We start from the raw sequence: 22,101 nt of genomic DNA on the forward strand, positions 1-22,101 counted from the left end.
AAAACCATGGACCGAAAACCATCATGTCCAAAACCATGGACCGAAAACCATCGCGTCCAAAACCATGTGTGAAAATCATGCACAAAACCATAGGTAGGTCCGCCCAACCTAATATAGGGTCCAATTTTTTTTTTCCCGGGGCGTTGCCTCGGACCCCGTAGAGGGGGGCTACCCGTCCCCCTCAAACCCCCCGGACAGGGGGGGCTTCTGCCCCCCCCTATGTCCCCCATGCTACGCAATAGGCGCAATGAAGGGGGTGCTCTGCTCCCCATCTAACCCCTCGGTTCACTACGTGGGCTAGTCATGGAAAGAATAACACAACCCAACATTCTCCCACTTGTTGTTTTCTTTCCACAGGGGGCCACAAGAGAGCTTAGTCATTATCCAGCCTTGCAACGCCTATTGTTTCTCTACACCAAGAGAACTTCTCAGAGCTCATAGATTTTGTCAATGCATCTGTAGTATTTTTCAAAGTGTCCACCTTTACCAACAACACCTTTTTGTCTTCTATATCCCTCACAAAGTGATATTTTACATCAATGTGCTTTGTCTTTGAATGGTAAGCAGGGTTCTTTGCCAAGAAAATTGCACTTTTCCTGTCATAGTCTATCCTTATAGCTCCCTGTACTAACCCCATACTTGAACACAATCTCTGCAACCAAACTGCTTCCTTGCTTGCATGAGTGGCTACCATGTATTCTGCCTCTGTAGTTGATAGTGCCACTATAGATTGTTTCTTACTCATCCAACTGACTACACCTCCAAATAGGTTAAACACATACCCAATTGTAGATCTTCTCTGATCCAGATCTCCAACCCAGTCCGCATCAATAAAGCCATGGATATCCAAAAATCTATCCAATCCTAGTCTTCCTTGGTAGTACAAACCATAATCACTAGTGCCACGCAAATACTTGAAAACTCGCTTCACTGCTGTCCAATGCTCCTTCCCTGGTTTTGACATAAACCTACTCAATACTCCCACTGCATGTGTAATGTCTGGTCTAGTATAGACCAATATGGAACACGGGACATATCCTCTTCCTCTTCTTATGTTTTGGGACACTGTTCAGCAGATAACTTTACACCTACAAGAATATGAACCTTCACCGGTTTACTATCCTGCATATTAAACCTCTGCAATATTGTCTCGACATACTTCCTCTGGTTTAACCAGAGCTTCCTCTTTGCCCGATCTCTTTTAATTTCCATGCCCAAAATATAGTTTGCAGCACCAAGATCTTTCATGTCGAATTTGGAGGACAATTGGGTCTTCAAATCCTAGATAATTTCTTTGTCATTTCAAACCAGCAACATATCATCCACATACAAGACCAAATAAATAACACGGTCACCAATTAATTTAAAATACACATAGTGATCTACTTTGCTTCTGGTGAAGCCAAGTTCTCATATAAATGTATCAAATTTCTGATGTCACATTCTTGGTGACTGTTTAAACCCATATAGAGACTTCTTTAACTTGCATACCAGTTCTTTCTTACCCTTCACCGCAAAGCCTTCAGGTTGCTTCATGTAGATCTCCTCTTCTAGATCCCCATGAAGAAATGATGTCTTCACATCCATCTGTCCTACCTCAAAATCAAAAGTAGCAGCAATAGATAAAAGTAATCTAATAGAAGCTACCTTGGCAACAGGGGAAAAAATATCACCAAAATCAATTCTCGGCACCTGGGAATAACCTTTTTCTACCAACCGAGCTTTGTATTTCTCCACTTTTCCTTCTGCATTTGTCTTCTTCTTGAACACCCATTTGCTGCAAATGGGTTTCCTTCCAGCTGACAACTCCACCAGATCCCAAGCCTCTTTTTTGTGCAAAGAGGCCATTTCACCAACCATGGCCTCTTTCTAGAGTTTTCCATCCTCTGAATCTACTGCTTCCTTCACAGTTCTAGGATCATAATCAGTAATAGATAAAGAAAAATTTGAACAGAAAGCAGATGGACTATACCTTTCTGGCTGCCTTCTTTCTCGAACTGATCTTCTCACACCCGCAGTTTGTGGCTCTTCATCTTCTGATTCCTCCTCTGTTGTAGAGTCTGATTCTTCCTCCTTTAGCTCAAACTCAATCTTCTCAGGTTCCTTTGGTTGGAATTCATGGTTAATAACATCTTTCACCTCTTGAACACCACATCTCGGCTATACACAACCTTCCTTGTTATTGGGTTCCAAAGCTTACAACCCTTTAAACCATCCTTATACCCAATAAAGATGCACTTTTCAGATTTACTATCCAACTTGGTTCGTTTCTCCTTTGGAACATGTACATATGCATCACATCCAAATACCCTCAGATGTGAAACAGAGGGTTTCTTACTAGTCCATACCTCTTGTGGAGTCTTATCCTCCAACGCTGATGAAGGTGATCTATTGACCAGGTAACATGTTGTCTCCACTGCCTCTGCCGAGAATTCCTGTCCTAAGCCGACACCACTGAGCATGCTTTTTGCCCTTTCCATTAACGTCTTGTTCATTCTTTCTGCAACTCCATTTTGCCGAGGTGTATATGGAGTAGTCTTATGCCATGCTATACCACACTTCTTACAGAATTCTTCAAATTCCTTACTGCAAAACTCTCTAGCGTTATCTGTTCTCAGCACCTTTATCTTCTTCTCTGTCTGGTTTTCCACTAGAGCCTTAAATTCTTTAAACTTGTCAAAGACTTCAGATTTCTTCTTAAGGAAATATATCCATGTATTCCTTGAGAACTCATCTATAAATGATACATAGTACACAGACTTACCCAGTGTTGGAACCTTCACAGGTCCAAACGCATCACTATGCACAAGCTCTAATATTTGTTTTGCCCTCTTACCACCAGAGGGGAAACTCACCCGACTTTGCTTCCCATATACACAATTTTCACAGAAATCAAAATCTAGAGAGCTATTACTCATACCTTCTACCATACCTTTACCATGAAGTATTCAAAGGCCCTTCTCTCCAATATGTCCATGCCTTTGATGCCATAACATGGTCTTCTCTCCAGAGACCACTAGATTTTCTGCTCCACTTTCAGGAAGCACAAACTGTTGCACCCATCAACAACAGTGCTACCTTTTAGCTTGTACATAGTTCCAATCCGAACTCCCTGCATCAATACCAGTGCTCCCAGAACCATATTGCAGGTATCCTTCTCAAACACTATTTTTACACCTACATCATACAACTTGTTGACAAAAATCAGATTTCTGGCCAATGCAAGAATATGTAGAATGCCCGGAAGTGTTCTAACCCTTCCACCTTGCAACTTCAACTTTACTTTTCCGCAACCAATTATTCTAGCCTTCCTATCATCCCCTAAGAAGACATCACCACGATTGTATTTCTCATACTTGCAAAACCACTCTCTATGGGGAGTGAAGTGAAAGGATGCACCTGAGTCAATCAACCATGCCTCATGATCTACATGTGTACTTGAAGAAGCCAAGTACACATCCCCACCTTCATCTGAGGTGGTTTTCGCCTCTGCAGAAAGAGCATCATCAGATCCCTTTCCTTTGTCAGAAGATTTATATTTACAGTCCCTTTTGTAGTGTCCTTCCTTTCCACATTCCCATCACACCACCTTTACAGGTTTTCCTGGAGATTTAGATCTCCCTCTAGATTTATATCTCCCACTCGATGACCTTTTTTTTTTTTTTTTTTTTTTTTTTTTTTTTTTTTTCTGTTCTGGGACCGTCCTCGTACAAACAAGGCATCACCACTCTGGCTCTCCATATTTTTCCGTCTCATCTCCTCCGTTAGCAAGGATGAGACTGTTTCATCAAACTACATGGCAGTTGCATTGCTACCTATTGCAATAACCAGACTATCCCACGAATCTGGTAGAGAACACAACAAACTAATGCACTTATCTTCATCTAAAATTTTGATATCAACCGACGACAATTGACTTACCACATTATTAAACGCATTCAGATGCTCTCTCACCGAGTCTCCATCTTTCATCCTCAGGTTATACAACTTTTTCTGCAAGAACAATTTATTCACCAGAGACTTAGATTGGTACAAAGTACCTAACTTGTCCCACAAAGCCTTGGCCGTGGCTTCCCCTGATACATTCAACAATACTGAATTTGAGACACACAATCGTATTGTGCTCTTTGCCTTCCGATCCAACTTCTTCCATTCTTCATCAGACACTCTTGTTGGTTTAGTACCCGGATCTACCGCGATCCACTGATCTTTATCCACCAACAGATCCTCCATCTTGAGTTTCCACAACTCAAAAATCTGACCATTAAATTTCTCGATCTCTATCTTTCCACTGCTCGCCATCTTCTTTCACCACCAGAATCAATCCCGTAGATCTCCCACTGAACGGGGTCTACCACAGGCCCGAGAAAAACCCCTCAGCAACAAAGGTGCCCCCCTTGAAGCCAAAACAACTCTGATACCAAATGTAGGTTTTAACCCTGTACAAAAATTACCAGCATATGAATTCTAAAACACAGAAAATAAACAATGCGAGAGCATAACACATATACACAGATTTTCCCCTGGATCCCAAAACTGGGACTACCAGCTTGATTTTTCATTATGTTCCTTTCAATGTTACAATACATATTTATACATGCCGAAGCATCCAATACCATGGACTGAAAACCATCGCGTTCAAAACCATGGACCGAAAACCATCTTGTCCAAAACCATGGACCGAAAACCATCGTGTCCAAAACCATGTGCAAAAATCATGCACAAAACCATAGGTAGGTCCACCCAACCTAATACATGGTACAATTTTTTTTTCCCTAGGGCGCTATATTGGACCCTATAGAGGGGGGCTACCCTCCCCCCTCAAACCCCCGGACAGGGGGGGCTGCCTCCCCCCTTTGATCCCCCCGCTGCACAATTGGCGCAACGAAGGGGGGGCTCCGCCTCCCCTCTAACCCCTTGGTTCACTACATGGGCTAGTCGTGGAAAGAATAACACAACCCCAACAGTTATAAGGGAGGTAATACCTCCACACTTTCCACTTCACATAAAGTGGCAATAATATAAGGCATATGGGATCAAGCATGTAAATCAAGGGGCTTGCCCTACCTTTGTGTTAGCAATCTCACATATTTACCTTTGCATTGATTATGGGAAGGCCTTTCTCCATAAAATAAAGAAATCTTAAGGATATCATTGAATCTTAATTGGTAAAATACATGTACATACAAGTTGGTGACATATGTACAACCTATTGAATATGAAGATACCACATGGCATCCATACTTTATTATTGAGGGTCTTTTTGAGTGAATCTATTTATAAGACAACAAGTATGATGATTACAAGGTTACCCTTTTTTTGTTTTTGTTTTCACATGGAAAAATCATAATTTTCATTGATATTATCAGAAAATTACATGTTGTAGATGCTAATAGCATATGTAGAATAGTGGGCATAAGCCACTTACAGTGCAAAACTCCAAAAGGAGTACCCGTCAAAAGCCCTAAAATAGGCTTCGAATCATTACAATAAACGGGTTGAAAACCCCAGCAAATCCTGTATAGAACAGGAGCCTAAAACCCCCAAAGAGGGAAACCAAAAACTGGAAAAAAACCTGTGTCACAGACACATACGCTCTGCCAAGGAAAAACTACCAAAATCCAGAGTATAATCAGGGCACAGGCCACCCAGTAACCCGAAACAAATAGCCCCAGAACATGCCTGCAGAAGGAAATAAGGCATAAACCCCAAACCCGCTACAACCTCAAAATCGGATAAGAAGTGCAGCACCAAGATAGCGCCCATGGCGGTGACGACAAAGTCCGCACCATCTGGACCATGAACAACAAACCCCGACACCAAACCACATAGGCAAATGTGCAATACTCCTGCAAAAATATAACGACGGCTGCGAACAAAAGCCACGAAGACCTGGTCAAGAAGGAAAGGCACGAACCAGGGGAAGAGGTAGCCAGGGTAGACACCCCTCCCCCACTCCCTCAAACTCTCCCCTTGAAATAGGCTGATACCAGAACCGTCGCGTAGTAACTCCACCACCGAGCATCGACAACAACAAATGGAAGCTTCTAGAGACCCATCCATGAAGCATAAGAGAGGCACGAACCAGGGGTAGAGGGGACTAGGGTTGAACAGTTATGCCAAACTTAGATGATTGTGGTTGACATGGTTAATAATGGTTGACCATGGTTAATAATGGATGACCATGGTTGACTGCATTTGATACAAATCCTTAACTTGATTATATGTTTTTACTGTTGAATGGTAAGAAACAAAGTCATTGGTTAACTTTAATGCTTTCCCATCTAGTATGTAATGACACATTACGGAAATTAATAATGTTCATTTATATTTAACATTATAACAATGGTTGGCCATGGTTGACTATGATTTACTATCATTAATCATGTTTTATTATGGTTAACCACGATGACCGAGGTTGATGACCATGTTGATAATGGTTGGACATGGTTGACTATGGGTGAATGATTATATTACATAACATTATTAATCAAGGGTTATGTAGTGTGATGTTCCCAATAGTTATGATCACATTGAAACATACATCTTAGATTACCTACATTGAATTGTTACATTATTATATGGTTATGTTTTATTGCAATGTTTCATAAAACATGGTTTACCATAATTAATTGTGATTAGGAGTCATTCATTATATTTAATTGGGATTAATCATATTTTTTTTTAAGGGTGGTTCACGGACACTGGGTGACTGCTACATCCACGGGAAATATCCAGGCAGATCAACCCGAAGGGATCTACTTTCCGGCCAAACAAGCAAGGCCTAACCCCAAGGGCATCGAACAGATTTGACCCCATGGCCTCCCAACTGGTGAGGTACTTAACAACGTGAACTTGACCAACTGAGCTAACCCTTGGGGCTTGGGATTAATCATAATTATTTTAATATTCTATCTAATTTTATAAAAAATTCTATATACGATATTCCATATTTTTTTTCTTTTTAATTTTTTATCTGTATCTTCTCTTGAAAGAAAATAAAAATAAAAATATATTATTTTACATTGAAATAAAATAAAGATTCTACAATATAATAATTAAGTGAACTTTTTAACTTTTTAATGTGATTAAGCCCATGAAATTTTAACATTATTAATATTTATTAAAATAAATATGGATTATTTTTAAGGAATTATTTTTGCATTATATTTAAGAGATAGAATTTGGATACATACATTTCCTTATATTTTAATAGTCAAACTACTAAATCGCTAGGCAAAGGTAGATCCATGTCATGATCCCAAGGGCTCCTATAGTTACAAGGCACCTTTGTGAGTAGACTGTGATCCCTCAAGCGTACAACATTGACGTGTTTAACTTATTCCTTGTGAAGTTTAAATTTACTCCACTCAGACTATGCCTCACAATAATCTTACTTCTATAATATCTATATTATTGGTCACTTAGCAGAATATCATAACCCTTCAATATAATGCAAGTAATTTTACTGTCTTTTCTACATCAAATAATATTTCATTCATTAGCTACATATGAGCATCATATACAAGATATTAAACCAACCACAATATCATCATACACATGCATAATATATAGAAAATGTCCCTTCGACCTTTTGTTATTTATAATGATTGACAACACAAAAGTTCTCCGAGACAAGGGCTTGGTTCATAGAAGTACATAGCCAAATCCATACAAAATATCATAAGAGAGAACCTACCACCCTTTGGACTCTACTTGGGTCATCTTGCTACACTTCAAACCCTACACAAGTCATCCTACCACTCAAATGACCCTACTTGGGTCAATCTATAACCCAACCCATTTTATGCTTCAGTTCAACTTTATCTTTCTCAAGTTTCATGACCATAAACCTTCAATATCTTCCTTCTACCTTGGATTCCCTTTGTACTTTGTTTCTCCCCTTTGCAACTCATTCCAACTCCATTCAGTTAAGTTCTACCTCTATTCAATTATGCGTTGGTTTAGTTGTATCTCCTCTCCACACCATTCAATTATTTATATGACATAAAATCCTTCGTGTGTCTCCTCATACTGTTCACACTCAGGTTGGATCATATCCTTGTGTTGTTCATCTTGGGTCGAGCCAACCTCCATCGTTCCATCCTTGTCTCACTTGCTACCACCATCTCACTTGTCGCTTGGCCGTTCCATCCATTAGTCGTTCTCCACCTCATCATGTCTCATCTTGGGTTGAGAAACCTTTAGCTAAACACACCCACTCAGTTGGCTCTTTAGTACATATCTTCACAAGTTTGCTTGTCACTTGGACGCGTCATGCCCTAGGTCAACATGGGGCATTTGCTTAAATGCCACTCTGCTACTTATCTCAGGGGCATGTCATGCCATACCTTGAGGTGCCAATGCCATCCACAACATGGTCTCATATTACTTGTCACCAATTGTTTGGGCAAGTTAGGTGTGTCATCGTGTCACTTCTCCCATGCCACCAAACCATCCACATGTGCCCAATGGTAACCCAAAGTTTCAGTTTTTCAACACATCATGTTGGCACGCCTTGGCCTAGCATCCACTTTCATCACATTTCCTGTGACATATTTATCGAAAATTATGCAATGGGGACCATGGCGTGTGCCTAGTTTAAGCCATGCCAAACTCTAAGTTCTAACATTTCCCCCCACTCAAAATTATTGTCGTCTCAACAATAGTCCAACCATAACCCTTCGATCATCTCCCACTATATATTGACATCCTGATGTATAGATTCTCTTGATGATGTCTCTAACTACATCTTTGGAAATCACCTCTACGTATCACCATATGATGGACCCCCTCATGTCTCTTGGTTAATCTAGTAGCTAATCTGATTTCCACACCATGCTCCCTAAGCATTCATGTCTTACAATGCAATAACCTCAACCTTAGATCATCTAAGATCATTAATATCCATACTGTAGAGGTACCACCCAAGGCATCCCCATGATTTCAGCTCACCATCCAACTGCGATAGAAATCCATCTACTCATGGCTCATTGCGATGAGAAGGAGTATTGGTCAAGGAGAGCTCCACCCACATCTCTCATTTGCTTGATTGGAATCACTTCTACATATTTCTTTATCATGTAAGTCAACAAAGGAGGATATATCCCTATATTTCCTTTTGTCTCCTCAATAAGTCTCTCTAGATCTGGGCCCTATGGAAAATATCCTGAGCTCAATGTCGATGTACCAACTCTCTCTCGACCTCAATATACCGATGCACACTTCCTTGATCACACCTCTAAATTGTTGTTTCCATCAATTTCCTCTTTTTACTCTAACCTACTCATCCTTTTCTCCAACTTCTCTATGTTGTCTGTCAAAGTAGACATAATATCCCCATGTTGGGGAATAATAGACTCTACATTTCTATTGCTCATATCTCCACATATAGCCACAAAATTAACGTTCACCTTCGAAGATGGTGTCCATCCTCATTGTTGCACTAGAGTCTCCTCTTTGAATCTTTACTATGATAAACTCAAGTCTTGATAGAATGGAGATATGATCCATATGAATCATAAGGAAAAATATATTATAAATTGATAATTCCTTCCCCAAATTCAATTCATAATCGTCAAGATGTACTCCTACATGACCCGCCATTCCCTACTTATCTCCCATGCGAATAGGCGCATCCTCAATAGAACCAATCAATCGCATATCTATGGAGTTGATAACCTTAAAGGAGGTCTTTGCGAGCTTGAATATTAGACCAAACTTCCATTAGAGGAATTTTAATGGGCATCCTAAGGGAAATAATAAAATAATAGTAAAAATAATAAAATAAGAGTTATGATTTTTTAAAAGAAAATAATTTTATTTATTGTATTTTTGACATACCTCCTTGTAGGTTTACTCAAAATTCAAGTGTATAGTCATTACATGAGGAATTAGAATTTGCATCCAATGAGTATCCACTCTACATACTTTTGAGTAGATCTGCATCGAGAAAAAATCAAAATACATGAAAAAATGTGTTTGGAACACATTTTTTCATGTATTTTGATTTTTTCTCTATGTGGATCTACTCGAAAGTACGCTGATTGCGTACTCGTTGGATGTAAAATCTAATTCCACATCCAATGTGTGTAGACATTTGAATCTTGAGTAAACCTATAAGGATATAAGTCAAAAATCCAATGAGACAAAGTAGTTTTCTTCTTTTCGCTCCAAAATACTTACCCTTGGGGATTAGATCATCATCTTAAATATTATTGGTTCTTTTAAAGTTGATTTTGTTAATACATTTTTCATTTTGAGGCCCATTTCTTACCTGAAATTTCTCCTAATGATTGTTAATTATTCCTTCACAAAGTTGTGGTAGCTCCATTATCAACCATAACTGTCACTTGGATGCCTCCTTGTTCTACCCAAAAAAAAATCCAATTGGATTCTTTCATTACCCTTGTATTCTACTTTCTTCTTATGGGAAGATACTTCTCCCAATACCTGTAACATCCCAACTTTAGCTGCCTCTTTCTACTTCAAAGCAACCAAATTTTGCTTAATGGGGAAATTTCTTGTCAAGTGATCGTCTCTAAAGATCCAACATGATATGGGCCTTCTCATGGGCTGCACCTACTAGTTTTCCTTCTTTGGAAGCCTTCCCATTTTCATGGTCCTTCTTCTTCTTGCTCTTATCACTTCACACCTTCTCCTTATCCTTCCCATATTTATGGTAGTTAAGGAGCTTATTTTTTATGGTGATAGTTGTTGCAAGAGTTTGGATACCTTGCTTTATGACTTCCCTTTCTGCCCATAACTTGGAGATTGCTGATAAAGGCATACATCTTGTCCTTATCATGCATGTCTCTAAGTTCCAACATAATACCCAAGAACTCCTTGATGTAGGTTTGGATTTTCCTAGTATGCTTCAAATCCCTTAGGCGATCCCTTGCCACCCATTCTTGATTCCACAGTCAAAACTGTAGATACAAAGTTTCTTTCAACTCTGTCCAAGTCACAATCTTATCCATGATACAACCAACTACTAAATATTCAACTCGAATTCTTCACTAATCCTTTGTTGTTCCTGTGAGATACATGGTTGTTTCATTGAATTTTGTCTCTTTAGAACAACCATTCATTTGTTACAACATTTGTCCCACATCCCAATATAAATTTCGAAGCACCTTACCACTTCTAGTCCCATCATACATATTTGGTTCTTTCAGCTTCACCTTCATAGATGAACTAGTCGAACTTTGTTGTAAGGCTTGATTCAATATAACTATGGTGTTTTCTTGATCCCTTGTGAGTGCCACAAGTCACCTAACCTGATCTTCCAAATCCTTCATCTAATTTTCATGAACATGGAATTGTCTCACTACATAATAAATAAAATAGGAACATACTTCAAGGGCTCCTTTAATTTCATGAACCTCTATCGGAAGCTCTCCAAATTCCTTTCCACAACCTTCCATGGTGTATATTGTCTGTCCATTCCAAGCTTCTTTAAACATATTGGACCGTCTTTCGTAATGCCACCTTATCTTGGTCCATTAGGTTAGACTAGTGTTCACCATTGTGACCTGCTTCCTTTGGATGTGACCTTGTTAGGCTCACTTCAACCTCCAAAATATAACCCATACCAAGAACCAATAAGTTGTAAGAAAAAAAGGAAACTATCACTGCAATCTTCATTTTTCTCTTGCTTCTTTTCTTGAGGTAATTGCAACCTTCTTCACATCTGATTAGATCCTTGCATGGAACTCCTATTATGCTACTTTTGATACCACCTTTGGGTGATAAAAATCTTCATCACTATTTTCGTATCAGATTTGATCCCACCTCTAGTGGTGAAGATTTATACTGCCAACTCTTTAATTTCCACTGTATATTGAGTGGTAGCGCTAATATCACTTGTCATGACCCCAAGAGTTCCTACAGTTAGAAGGTGCCTTTATGGGTGCATCACGACCCCTTAAGTATGTTACATCAATGCGTTTCATTTTTTCCTAGTGAAGTACAGAGTTACTCCACCTAGATTATGCTTCACAATAAGCTTCTATAATCTCTATATCATTGGTTACTTAACATGATATCATAACGCTTCAATATAATGCAAGTAATCTTACTATCTCTTCTACTTCAGTTAATCTTTCATTCATTAACCATACATGAGCATCATATGTAAGATATTAAAACTAATAACAATATCATCATACACATAAACGATATATAAGAAATAACCCTCTGACCTTCTGTTATTTATAATGAGTCACAATACAACAGTTCTCTGAGACAAAGGCTCAATTCATAGAAGTGTATAGCTAAAACACTATAAAAGATCATAAGGGAGAACCTGCCACCCTTTGGACCTTACTCAGGTCATCCTACTACACTTTAGACCCTACTCGAGTTATCCTACCACTCGAATGACCCTCATTGAGTCAACCCGTTGCCCAACTTGATCTGTGCTTCAATTCGACTCCATCTCGCTTGGCTTTGCACTCTGTAGACCTTTGAGCTCTTCCTTCCATCTCGATTTCCCTTTGTACTTCACTGTTCCCCTTTGCGACTCATTCCAACTCCATTTTATTATGTTCTACTTATGTTCAGTTGTGTTGGTTTCCTTCGCTTGTGTCTCCTCTCCATATTGTTTGGTTATTTATATGGCGTGATATCCTTCGTGTGAGTCCTTATATCACTCACACTCAGGTTGGCTCGTCTCAATGTGCCATGTGTCTTTGGTCAAGTCAACCTCCATCATTCCACCCTTGTCTCGCATGCTACCACCGTTTCGCCTGCTTGCTCAATCGTTCCACCCAACAATTTTTTCCCACCTTATCTTGTCTCATCTTAGACTGACCACCCTTCAACTAAACACACCCACTTGATTGGCTCTTCAGTCCATATTTTTTAAGTTCACTCGTCACTTGGCCCCATCGTGCCCTAGGCCAACATGGGGTGTTCGTTTAAATGCCACTCGACCACTTGTCTTGAGGATATGTCGTACCCACATTTGAGGTGCCCATGTTATCCACAATATAGTCTCATCTCAGTTATCACCCATCCTTCGGGCAAGTTGAGTGCTTGGTCGTGCCACTTCTTTCATGCCTCCAGGTCATCCACATGTGCAAAATGGAAACCCCAAGTTTCAGTTTTTTGACACTTTGTCTTAGCATGCCCTCGTCCAACATCCACTTTTGTCACATTTCTTGCGATGTTTTTGTCACAAATTGTGTGATGGGGATGTCACCCATGGCGCATACCCTGATTAAAGGCACACCTAATGCTAAGGCGTGATAATCTCTTTCCCACAAATAAAGAAATCTTATACACCAATTTAGTGTCTAAATTTAATTATAATCTTAAAAATAATAATTATTATCATTTTATTATAATATAAAATAAAGTGAATTTTTAAATTTTAACTTAAAATAAATTTTAATGTTTATTTATTAATCAAAATTAATATTGGTTATTTTATAGAATTCTACATTCACACTACTTAAATACATTTTAGATTTAATATATTAGAAATATATATTGACTAAGAAAATGATGTATATGAAATGTCATGAATATAAAAATAAAAAACAAAATAAAAAGATAATAAAATAAATTTGTAATTAGTTTTTAAATTATTTATAAAAATAGAAATATGAAAATATAATTGTTTATTTTTTAACCACATTATTTTTACAAATATTAATATTTTAGTTATATATATATATATATATTTTAACATAGACGGATATCAAATCAATTAAATAATAATAATTATATTTATAACCATTAGTTAAATTGTTTTTGTAAATTTATATTATTATTTATATATTTTTTTTTTACAAGTTCGGTTGCTATGTATTAGTCTGAAAAAAAGAGGGAGGCATCTTGCCGTACATGGAGTGCTTCTTGAGCATTACGGATCCAAGGAATTACAAAATAGTTCCTTTCCTTGATCCTGATCCTATTGCTTCTAGCTATGAGACATCTTTTACTACTATAGATTCTTACAAACTGAAAACACCAAAACTTACAACTGCAACACATAACTAATCAATTTCTATGTGACTAATCTTTCGCGCTGTAGAGTCTTCCGGATTTGGGTCAGCCTCGTTCGGTTTTGCGCTGGAGGAGGATGAAGCTTCTTTAAGTTTTTTATCCATCATATACCTGAGGACTGTGATTGATTCTTCGGCATGAGCGCATCTGTTACTAAGATTGCTGAACTGCTCGTGCAATGAGTGAACTCTATGAAGGAATAAGTTCATCTCGGCTCGATATTTGTCATGAAGGATTCTGCACTGCTCATCAAGCTTTGCTTCCAGATTCCGGATTTGGTCTGCATGCCTAGCCTCCATGCTGCGAACTTGATCTTCCAGAGTCCTTTGCTGCGCGCGCACTTCCTCAAATTCTGCCTGCAGATCGCGGCAGTGGAAACACTGTTCAGGGCGTTCCATAGGTATCACCTCTCTGATATAATGGCTCTGGTGGATTAGCTCTCTGTTCTTCGCTGTTATCACCTCTCTGATGCAATATCTCTGGGACTGTTTCTTGTCACCAGTGGTTTCCGCTGAATCCCCAGAAATCTGAAGACCAGCGCCTCTGGCAGAAAGGATTGAAGCTGCTTGAACTGAAACGACTCTAAGGGGGAGAATACTATCACAAAATGCCTCTCCAGAATGGAGGATACTGGGACGCTGTCTAGATATAAATAGCGCTTCTGTGCGGTTGGGGCGGGAGCCATCCTGTATGCTATTTCCAAAATTGGTCCACACAGCCCAAAGCAAGTCTGGGTTGGCACAAGTGCTCTGTCTGGCGGGACGATTTCTTCCTGCATTTCGACTGATTCCCACACTTTGGGCAGATTTCTCAATCCAATTTCTGAGCAATTTCCCATCGACCATGCCTGCTCTGTACAGTGAGGTTTGACTGTATTCGTGTGAATCATGGGAGCGGTTGAAAAGAGGGTGCTGAACTGATTGCCCGATCTGGCTCCTAATGTAGTTCCTTTCTTCCTTATCTGCGCTGTCCTCTGCTCTGCTGATTTGCCTGCAGTTGCGGATTCTATTGGTTACGGTGCCCCTTACTTGGACTGGATGCGTGATCATGGCAATGGTTGGGTGGACAAGATATTGTTGCAGCTGAGGTGGCCTTTGGGGCGTTCACAAGCCTTGTTGGCATAGCTGTCAGCGTCTTTATTGAGGCCACGTAGGATATGGTAATAACTGGCCTCCTCCATCATGTCGTGAAGTATCTGATTCCTGCTATTGATTTGCTGCAATAAGGTGTTTGGCGAGGTCTGCCTATGCACCATGAGTCGAATTATGATTGCAGAATCGCCAAAGACAGTCGCCTTCTTGATTCCTAGCTTGATCAATTGGGTAAGTCCTTGGAACAGAGCCAATCCCTCAGCCCTGTTGTTTGATAATTCACCCAGCCCCCATTCAAAATGAAGAATTGACTCACCATTAGCGTTACATATGAGACCTCCTGCCCCTGCTTTGCCAGGATTTGACTTTGAGGCTCCATCGAAAAACATATAGAACCTGTTGCAGTTGCTCAGCCAGAGAGCAAATTCTTCTTCTTTGAGCCTCAATTTCCAGACATTACTTGTCTCCTTCGGCTGCATATTCTCTTTTCTTGTTGCCTGGGCGCTGATGAGGCTTCCGTGTCCATAATTGATCAGATTTCTTTCTTCTACACTGTAGTGGGTAGCCTCAATCTTGCCTTGTGTGCGGGTGGTGATTGCTTCCACCGCTAAACTCTTGGCTTTGTGGCACATAACTCTTATGTTGTATCCTTTGTCTTGAAAAATCTTTTTATTTCTGGCCAACCAGATGCTCCAGACAAGAGTTAAAGGTATTGTGTTCCATATCCTTTGAGTTAATTTGCCCTTCTTACCTTTCCAAGGACAATTTTTCTTCCAATTGTAGACAGTTTCAACTATGGATGCCTTTGGTTCCCATGTGACCTCCCCTATTGAGGCCATATCTTTCCAGCACTTTTCTGCTACTTGGCAATCCAGGAACAAATGTTGCATTGTTTCTTCGGCTTGACAACAATTTGGGCACCTGGAGGGTCCCAAAATGCCCTTTTTTTAAGTTTTCTGCTGTTAGAATCTTCCCTTTCAGGAGGAGCCAGAAGAAAAATTTAACTTTAGGAGGGGCTTCCGCCTTCCAAACCAATTTCCAATGAGTCCAGATGGCCTGTGGAGAGGCGCTTTCACACAATTGTTGATACCCTGCTTTGGTTGTGTAAAGAGTTCCCGTAGGGTCCCAGCGATAGCTGTCTTTTTTCCCTTTTTGAACCGGAGCTTTACTGTGCAGTAGGCTCTTTAGGGCTAGGAAGCTTGTTTCAAGATCTCTGGGGTAGTCCGGAAGAGACCAGCCTATCCAAGCTTGAGATTGATTTCCCCACTGCGTTATTTGAGCTAAACTCCAGATTCCTCTGTTGTTAAGCCAGCTGGTAGCTGGGATTGCCTCTATATTGGATCCTATAGAGCACTGGCCTAATATTCTGTCATTGGAGATACTAATGCTGCCCCCTCCCCCGGGTACTTTTGAAGTATGTTGGGCCATAAAGGGGATGATTTTCTTACACAGTTTCCAGATGTTGGTGCTGTCCCTGCTGGGGATATTGGTGTCCAACAAATGATGCCTAGTGCTGTTCAGATACTTGGCCTCAAGGACTGTTTTCCACCATGCTGAGTCCCCTGTAATTAGCCTCCAAACAATTTTAGCCCCGAGGGCTAAATTTAGCAGATTTGGGGATCTTATTCCAAGTCCTCCTTTCTCAAGGGGCTGGATGACATTCTTCCAGTTAACCAGGTTAAACTTTTTTTTCTCCGTCTTTCCTCCTTGCCAGAGGAAGTGTCTAAGAGCTTTTTCCATTTTGTGATGGAAGGTCATTGGAGCTTGGATCAAAGAGAAGCGGTAGATGGGCAGAGAGATCAGACCTGATTTTAGGAGTACTAGGCGACCTGCTGGGTTCAGCCACATAGATCCCCATTGTTGAATCTTCCTTTTTATTTTATCAAGAATTCCATTCCAAGTGTCAATCTTCAGAGGTCCCATACTCACTGGCATCCCTAGATATGTGAAGTGACTCCAGTCAAGCTTGTGTGAGACTCCAAGAGTGTTTGCAATGCTGTATATGGTGTGATTCGTTGCATTCCATCCATAGATGCAGCTTTTAACTTGATTAACTTTCCCTCCTGAATAATCCATAAATTGATCTAGTATCTTTTTGAAACGCCTTGCAATGGTGATCGATGCTCCTCCCATCAAGAGGGTGTCGTCTGCAAATTGGGAATGGTTGATGTTCTTTGTGCCCTGCTCAAATTGGATGCCAGTAATTAGGCCAATTCTTCGGTTGTAATCCAAGGCTTTGCTAAAGGACTCAGCCATGAGAATAAATAGGTAAGGGGACAGGGGGCAGCCTTGTCTGAGACCTCGGGAGGATTGGAAAGCAGCACAAGGTCTTCCATTTACCAAAGGGGAGATCCAAGGGTTTGAGATGCAAGCTTTGATCATGTTAATGAAGGAGGTATTGAATCCCATTTTGTGTAATACTGCAAACAGAAAGGAGTGTCTGACCCTATCAAAGGCATTGGCAAGGTCAAGTTTTAGGACAAAGCCTTTCTCCTTTCGACTTATGCTAGAATGTATAGCCTCTTGCACAAGAAGAATGGAATCAGAGATGTGTCTATTGGGCAGAAAGCCTCCTTGATTTTCTGAGATTAATAAGGGGAGGTGAGGCTTGAGCCTGGAGGACAGAATTTTTGTAATAATTTTGTATGCAGAGTTGCATAGGGATATGGGTCGAAATCTTGAGAAGGTAGAGGGCCTGTTCTCTTTTGGGATTAGTGCTAGATAGGTTGAGTTGGTGTAGCCCCCCAATTTGCCTTTCCGAAGGGTCCAGCGAATCATCTTTAGGAGGTCTTTTTTGATCAGGTGCCAGTATTCTCTGTAGAAGCTTATTGGAAACCCATCGGGACCTGGAGCTTTGTCCGGGTGGAGACTCCAGATTGCTTTTTGTACCTCTTCCTCTTCTATTTCTTGCGTGAGCTTGCTGTTCATTCCTTGGGTAACATCTCTAGTCATGTGTTGAAGTAGACTTGAGTAATCCTCCTCGCTCTTGTCCTCAGTTAGTAGATTTTTAAAGTGAGCTGTTGCTGCTTCTTTAATGGAGTCTTGAGTCTCGTAGCTTTTCCCTTCACTGTCTTTAATTATACTCACAGTGTTCCTTGCCTTCCTGACTGTAGCTTGCTTATGGAAATATGAGGTATTTTTATCTCCTTCGCGCAGCCATAACTGTCTTGACTTTAGCCTCCATTTGATCTCCTCATCTCTAGCTGTTTGCCTCAGCTGGGTATACAATCGTATCTCTTCTTCTTTTGCTTGCTGGGAGAGACCAGACGCTTCAATATTTTGCTGGACTAACTCAAGGTTTTTTTTGATGTCCTTTTTTATTAGCTCAGGTTCCTGGTAGTTGGTCTTTGCCCATGATTTGAGGGCCTGCCTAGTTTGCTTCAGCTTGGATTCCCAGATATATGCCGGGGAGCCCTCCACATGCTGGGTCCACGCTTGCCACACCGCATCTCTAGCTGCAGGGATTCGGTTCCAGAGGGGAGAATATTTAAAAGGGAGGGGTCCAATCTGGCTATGACTGTGCAAGGTGAGCGTGATTGGGTAGTGGTCCGAGGCGGAGATGTTGAGGATATCTGACTGACCGGTAGAGAAGGTGGATAGAAAGGCAATGTTGATGAGGAAGCGGTCAAGCCTTTCCATAATATTACCTGCTCCTAGACGCCTGTTGCTCCATGTGTATCTTCTGTTCTTAGGTTTTATGTCTACTAGATCTTTCTCCTGCATAATATGCTCAAGCCTGTTTCTGAAAGGATCTGAGCTAAAGTTTCCTCCTCTTTTCTCGTTGGTATGCATGACCAGGTTTAGATCCCCTGCAAGAATAATATTGCTGTCATGGTCTTCTTCTATATTTGTGTTCAGAGTGTTCCAGCATACTTCTTTTTCCCTGTAGTGGTTCGGTGAATAAACATTGTATATTTTTACCTCTGCTCCATTTTCCTTACTTTCCAGTTTAACACTAATCCAGTTCTGATGGATTTTGGTGAAGCTGCAACTCCATTTACTATTGTCCCACATTGTTAGAATGCCACCCGAGGCTCCTCTGGCTTCACTGGCGCAGCCACTGTATTGCTTTTGTTGATTGATGAGTCTGTTGATTTCGGACTGATCTAGCTTTGTCTCTTGAATGAGTATAATTTCGGGCTTTTCACTTTGAATTAGTTCCCTGAGGGCTGCTTTCTTGGAGGGGTGCCCTAGTCCCCTGCTATTCCAGGATAGCAGCTTCATCATGATTTACCAGTGGTATGGAGAGGTGCCCGCCTCTCTTTGCCTTTATTGTTGTTTTCCTTGTCCGAGTGTCCAAGGATGTAGGATTCTATAGGTGTCTGGGATCCCATTGCTATATCTTTCTGTGCACTTTCTTCTCTATGCTGCTTAGCCGATTTCCTGCCAGGCCCATGCTTTTTAGGGATGTCACTGGACGCACCATGGTCCTTTGATGAACTTCTGGTGATCCTTATGGAGTTGGTTTCAGGAGAGGGCTGAGAAGAATGAGGGGGAGAGGAATGGAGATGCTGATCAGATGAAAGGGGATCCTGCTCGGGATCTTCCTCAGAAAGGGTTGCAAAGGGATTGGAAGAAGGAGGAATGGAGGGGTCCGAGAATCGAGGGGGTGAGGAGGGGATATGAGGAGGGTGCTGCTGAGAGGATGAGGGGGGTTGCTGATGGGATGATTGAGGATGAGAGGGATGATGCTGGGAAGGCCCCGGGGTTTCAGATTCTGCTTGCTTCAGGGATGGGTTCGATTTTTTTCTTTTTACCGTTTCCCATTGTCCTTCTTGCTCTATTGATTCTACAGTTATAAGTTTAGGGCATCTATTAGCAAAATGTCCATATTCGTGACATACCTTGCACTTGAAGGGTATTTGCTCGTAGTCCAGCTGTTGAATATGGCACCAGTCGTCTACTTTCAGTTTGATTGCTTCCGGTAGTCCGCGTCCCAGATCAACTTCAACACATATTCGCGCACAGGCTTGCATGTTATCCTTGGGTTCACTTCGATCTATGTATTTTCCGACCGCGTTCCCTATTGCTTTGACCGAGTCATCTCCCCAGCAGTGTAGAGGGAGATGAGGGAGCCTGACCCAAACAGGAACAGCACTTGGAATGTCCAGCTCGGGATCGAAATCCGGGGTCCATTTGTTGAGGTAGAGACCTCTGGAATCCATGAAGTAAGGCCCATTTCTAAAGATTAGATCCTTGTCCTCCTTAGTTTCAAAGTGAAAGGTAAAGTATCCTCTGCCACAGAACCTAATGGATATTTTCCCTTGGACCTTGTCTGCCCAGTTACGCTCAACCCACCTTTGCACAGTTTTGGGTGAGGGCCATAGCCCTGTAAATTGCCCGATTAATCCTTTCTCTGCTAGTGAGATGGCTGCCATGCGAGGAATGGTCGGAGGCAAATGGACTTCCTGTAACACATCTAGTTTCTTTACGAACTTGGTTGCTGTTGGTCTTGGTCTTTGCTGAGGAAGCGATTTCACCAGATTGGAAAAAGCTTGTTGCAGGTCCGGATCCCCACCAGGCGGATCCGGAGGATCCATGAGGCTGAACGAAGAGCAGGGTCGCAGTCGCAGTCACAGGCCGAGGACCGAGGGCAGGCTCAGGCGCGCGCGCGCGCAGAGCAGCAGCAGCGGAAAAAAAAAAACCTAAAGGCAGGGACTATGTTCTATCCGCCCTTGATATATTATTATTTTTATTATTATTAATAAAATAAAAAGATAATAAAACATATTTGTAATTATTTTTTAAATTATTTATAAAAATAAAAATATGAAAATGTAATTGTTTATTTTTTAATCACATTATTTTTACAAATATTAATATTTTAGTAATATGATTATTTTTTAACACAAAGTGATATCAAATCAATTAAATAATAATAATTATATTCATAACAATATGTTAAATTGATTTTGTAAATTTATATTATTATTATTATGATTAATAAAATAAAAAGATAATAAAACACATGTGTAATTAGTTTTTAAATTATTTATAAAAATATAAATATGAACCTATAATTGTTTATTCTTTAACCAAATTATTTTTACAAATATTAATATATATAAAGTGATATCAAATTAATTAATAATAATAATTATATTCATAAGCATTAATAGTTAATTTGATTCTGTAAATTTATATTATTATTTTTATTATGATTAATAATGTTTAAAGTTATATTGGTTTAAAAGAGTTAAGAAGATAAAGTATTATTTTATTTATTTTTAAATTTTATTTATATTTTCAAAAAATTGTAAAGAAATAATTTCAAAATTACTATAATTTTAATTTGCTGTTTAGGTGGTAATAGGATGTTTTATTAATGCATTTTATTATATAAAGGTAATTTATTTGGAATTCTGTGATAAAAAATGTAATCATGCCAAAAATTCGTATAAATCAAACAAAATATAATGTCCAAATAATTTTGACCACTTATATAACCCTCAACCATAATTACTTTGAACTATACCCCAAATTACATATTAAACATGAAAAGCAAACCACATATTAAAAGTGAGAACCATATTGGGACTAAAATAATATTAATTGTCATGAAAAGTGCATATGTCCGCTTAGGGGTTAAAATTGACGCCCGTTTACCTGTTTTTAGCCATTTTAACCGTAAAATACGGTTCACTGTAAAATAAACCCGTCATTATTAATTGGCTAATTATTTATAAAAGTGTCAAAACGACGGGCAAGTAAGAAAATCAGAAGTTTCAATTATGTATACATATTTTATTTATATATTTATTTACTCCACACTGGCGCACTCCAACTCTCGACTTCGGCATTTAATCTATCAGATTTGATGTCAGGCGATATCTATTATTCATTCAATCTATCAGATTTGATATCAGATGATTCTATTATTCTATCACATTGGGTGCAGACCAAAACCTTTTGCTCTGAATCAATTGAACAAAATATTGATTTCCAATTATGGTATTGAACAATACTTATGCCACAGGAAGCTCTTCGACTCAAAAAT

General features: G+C 39.9%; 1 protein-coding gene across 1 annotated transcript; it reads right to left on the bottom strand.

Moving 5' to 3' along the window:
• Nucleotides 1-15,893: 15,893 nt before the first annotated feature.
• Nucleotides 15,894-19,331, bottom strand: LOC149208062 (uncharacterized). Its single transcript, XM_089398226.1, has 2 exons — nucleotides 17,994-19,331; nucleotides 15,894-17,285 (listed from the first exon to the last, which is right to left on the bottom strand). Exons 1-2 carry the CDS (start codon nucleotides 19,329-19,331, stop codon nucleotides 15,894-15,896), a joined length of 2,730 nt encoding a protein of 909 aa, XP_089254352.1.
• Nucleotides 19,332-22,101: the final 2,770 nt, after the last annotated feature.

Source organism: Pinus tabuliformis, chromosome 1_2 (assembly GCF_031772625.1).
Source record: "Pinus tabuliformis cultivar Carrire ecotype Pingquan chromosome 1_2, CPIR1, whole genome shotgun sequence".
Classification (NCBI taxonomy): Eukaryota; Viridiplantae; Streptophyta; class Pinopsida; order Pinales; family Pinaceae; genus Pinus; species Pinus tabuliformis.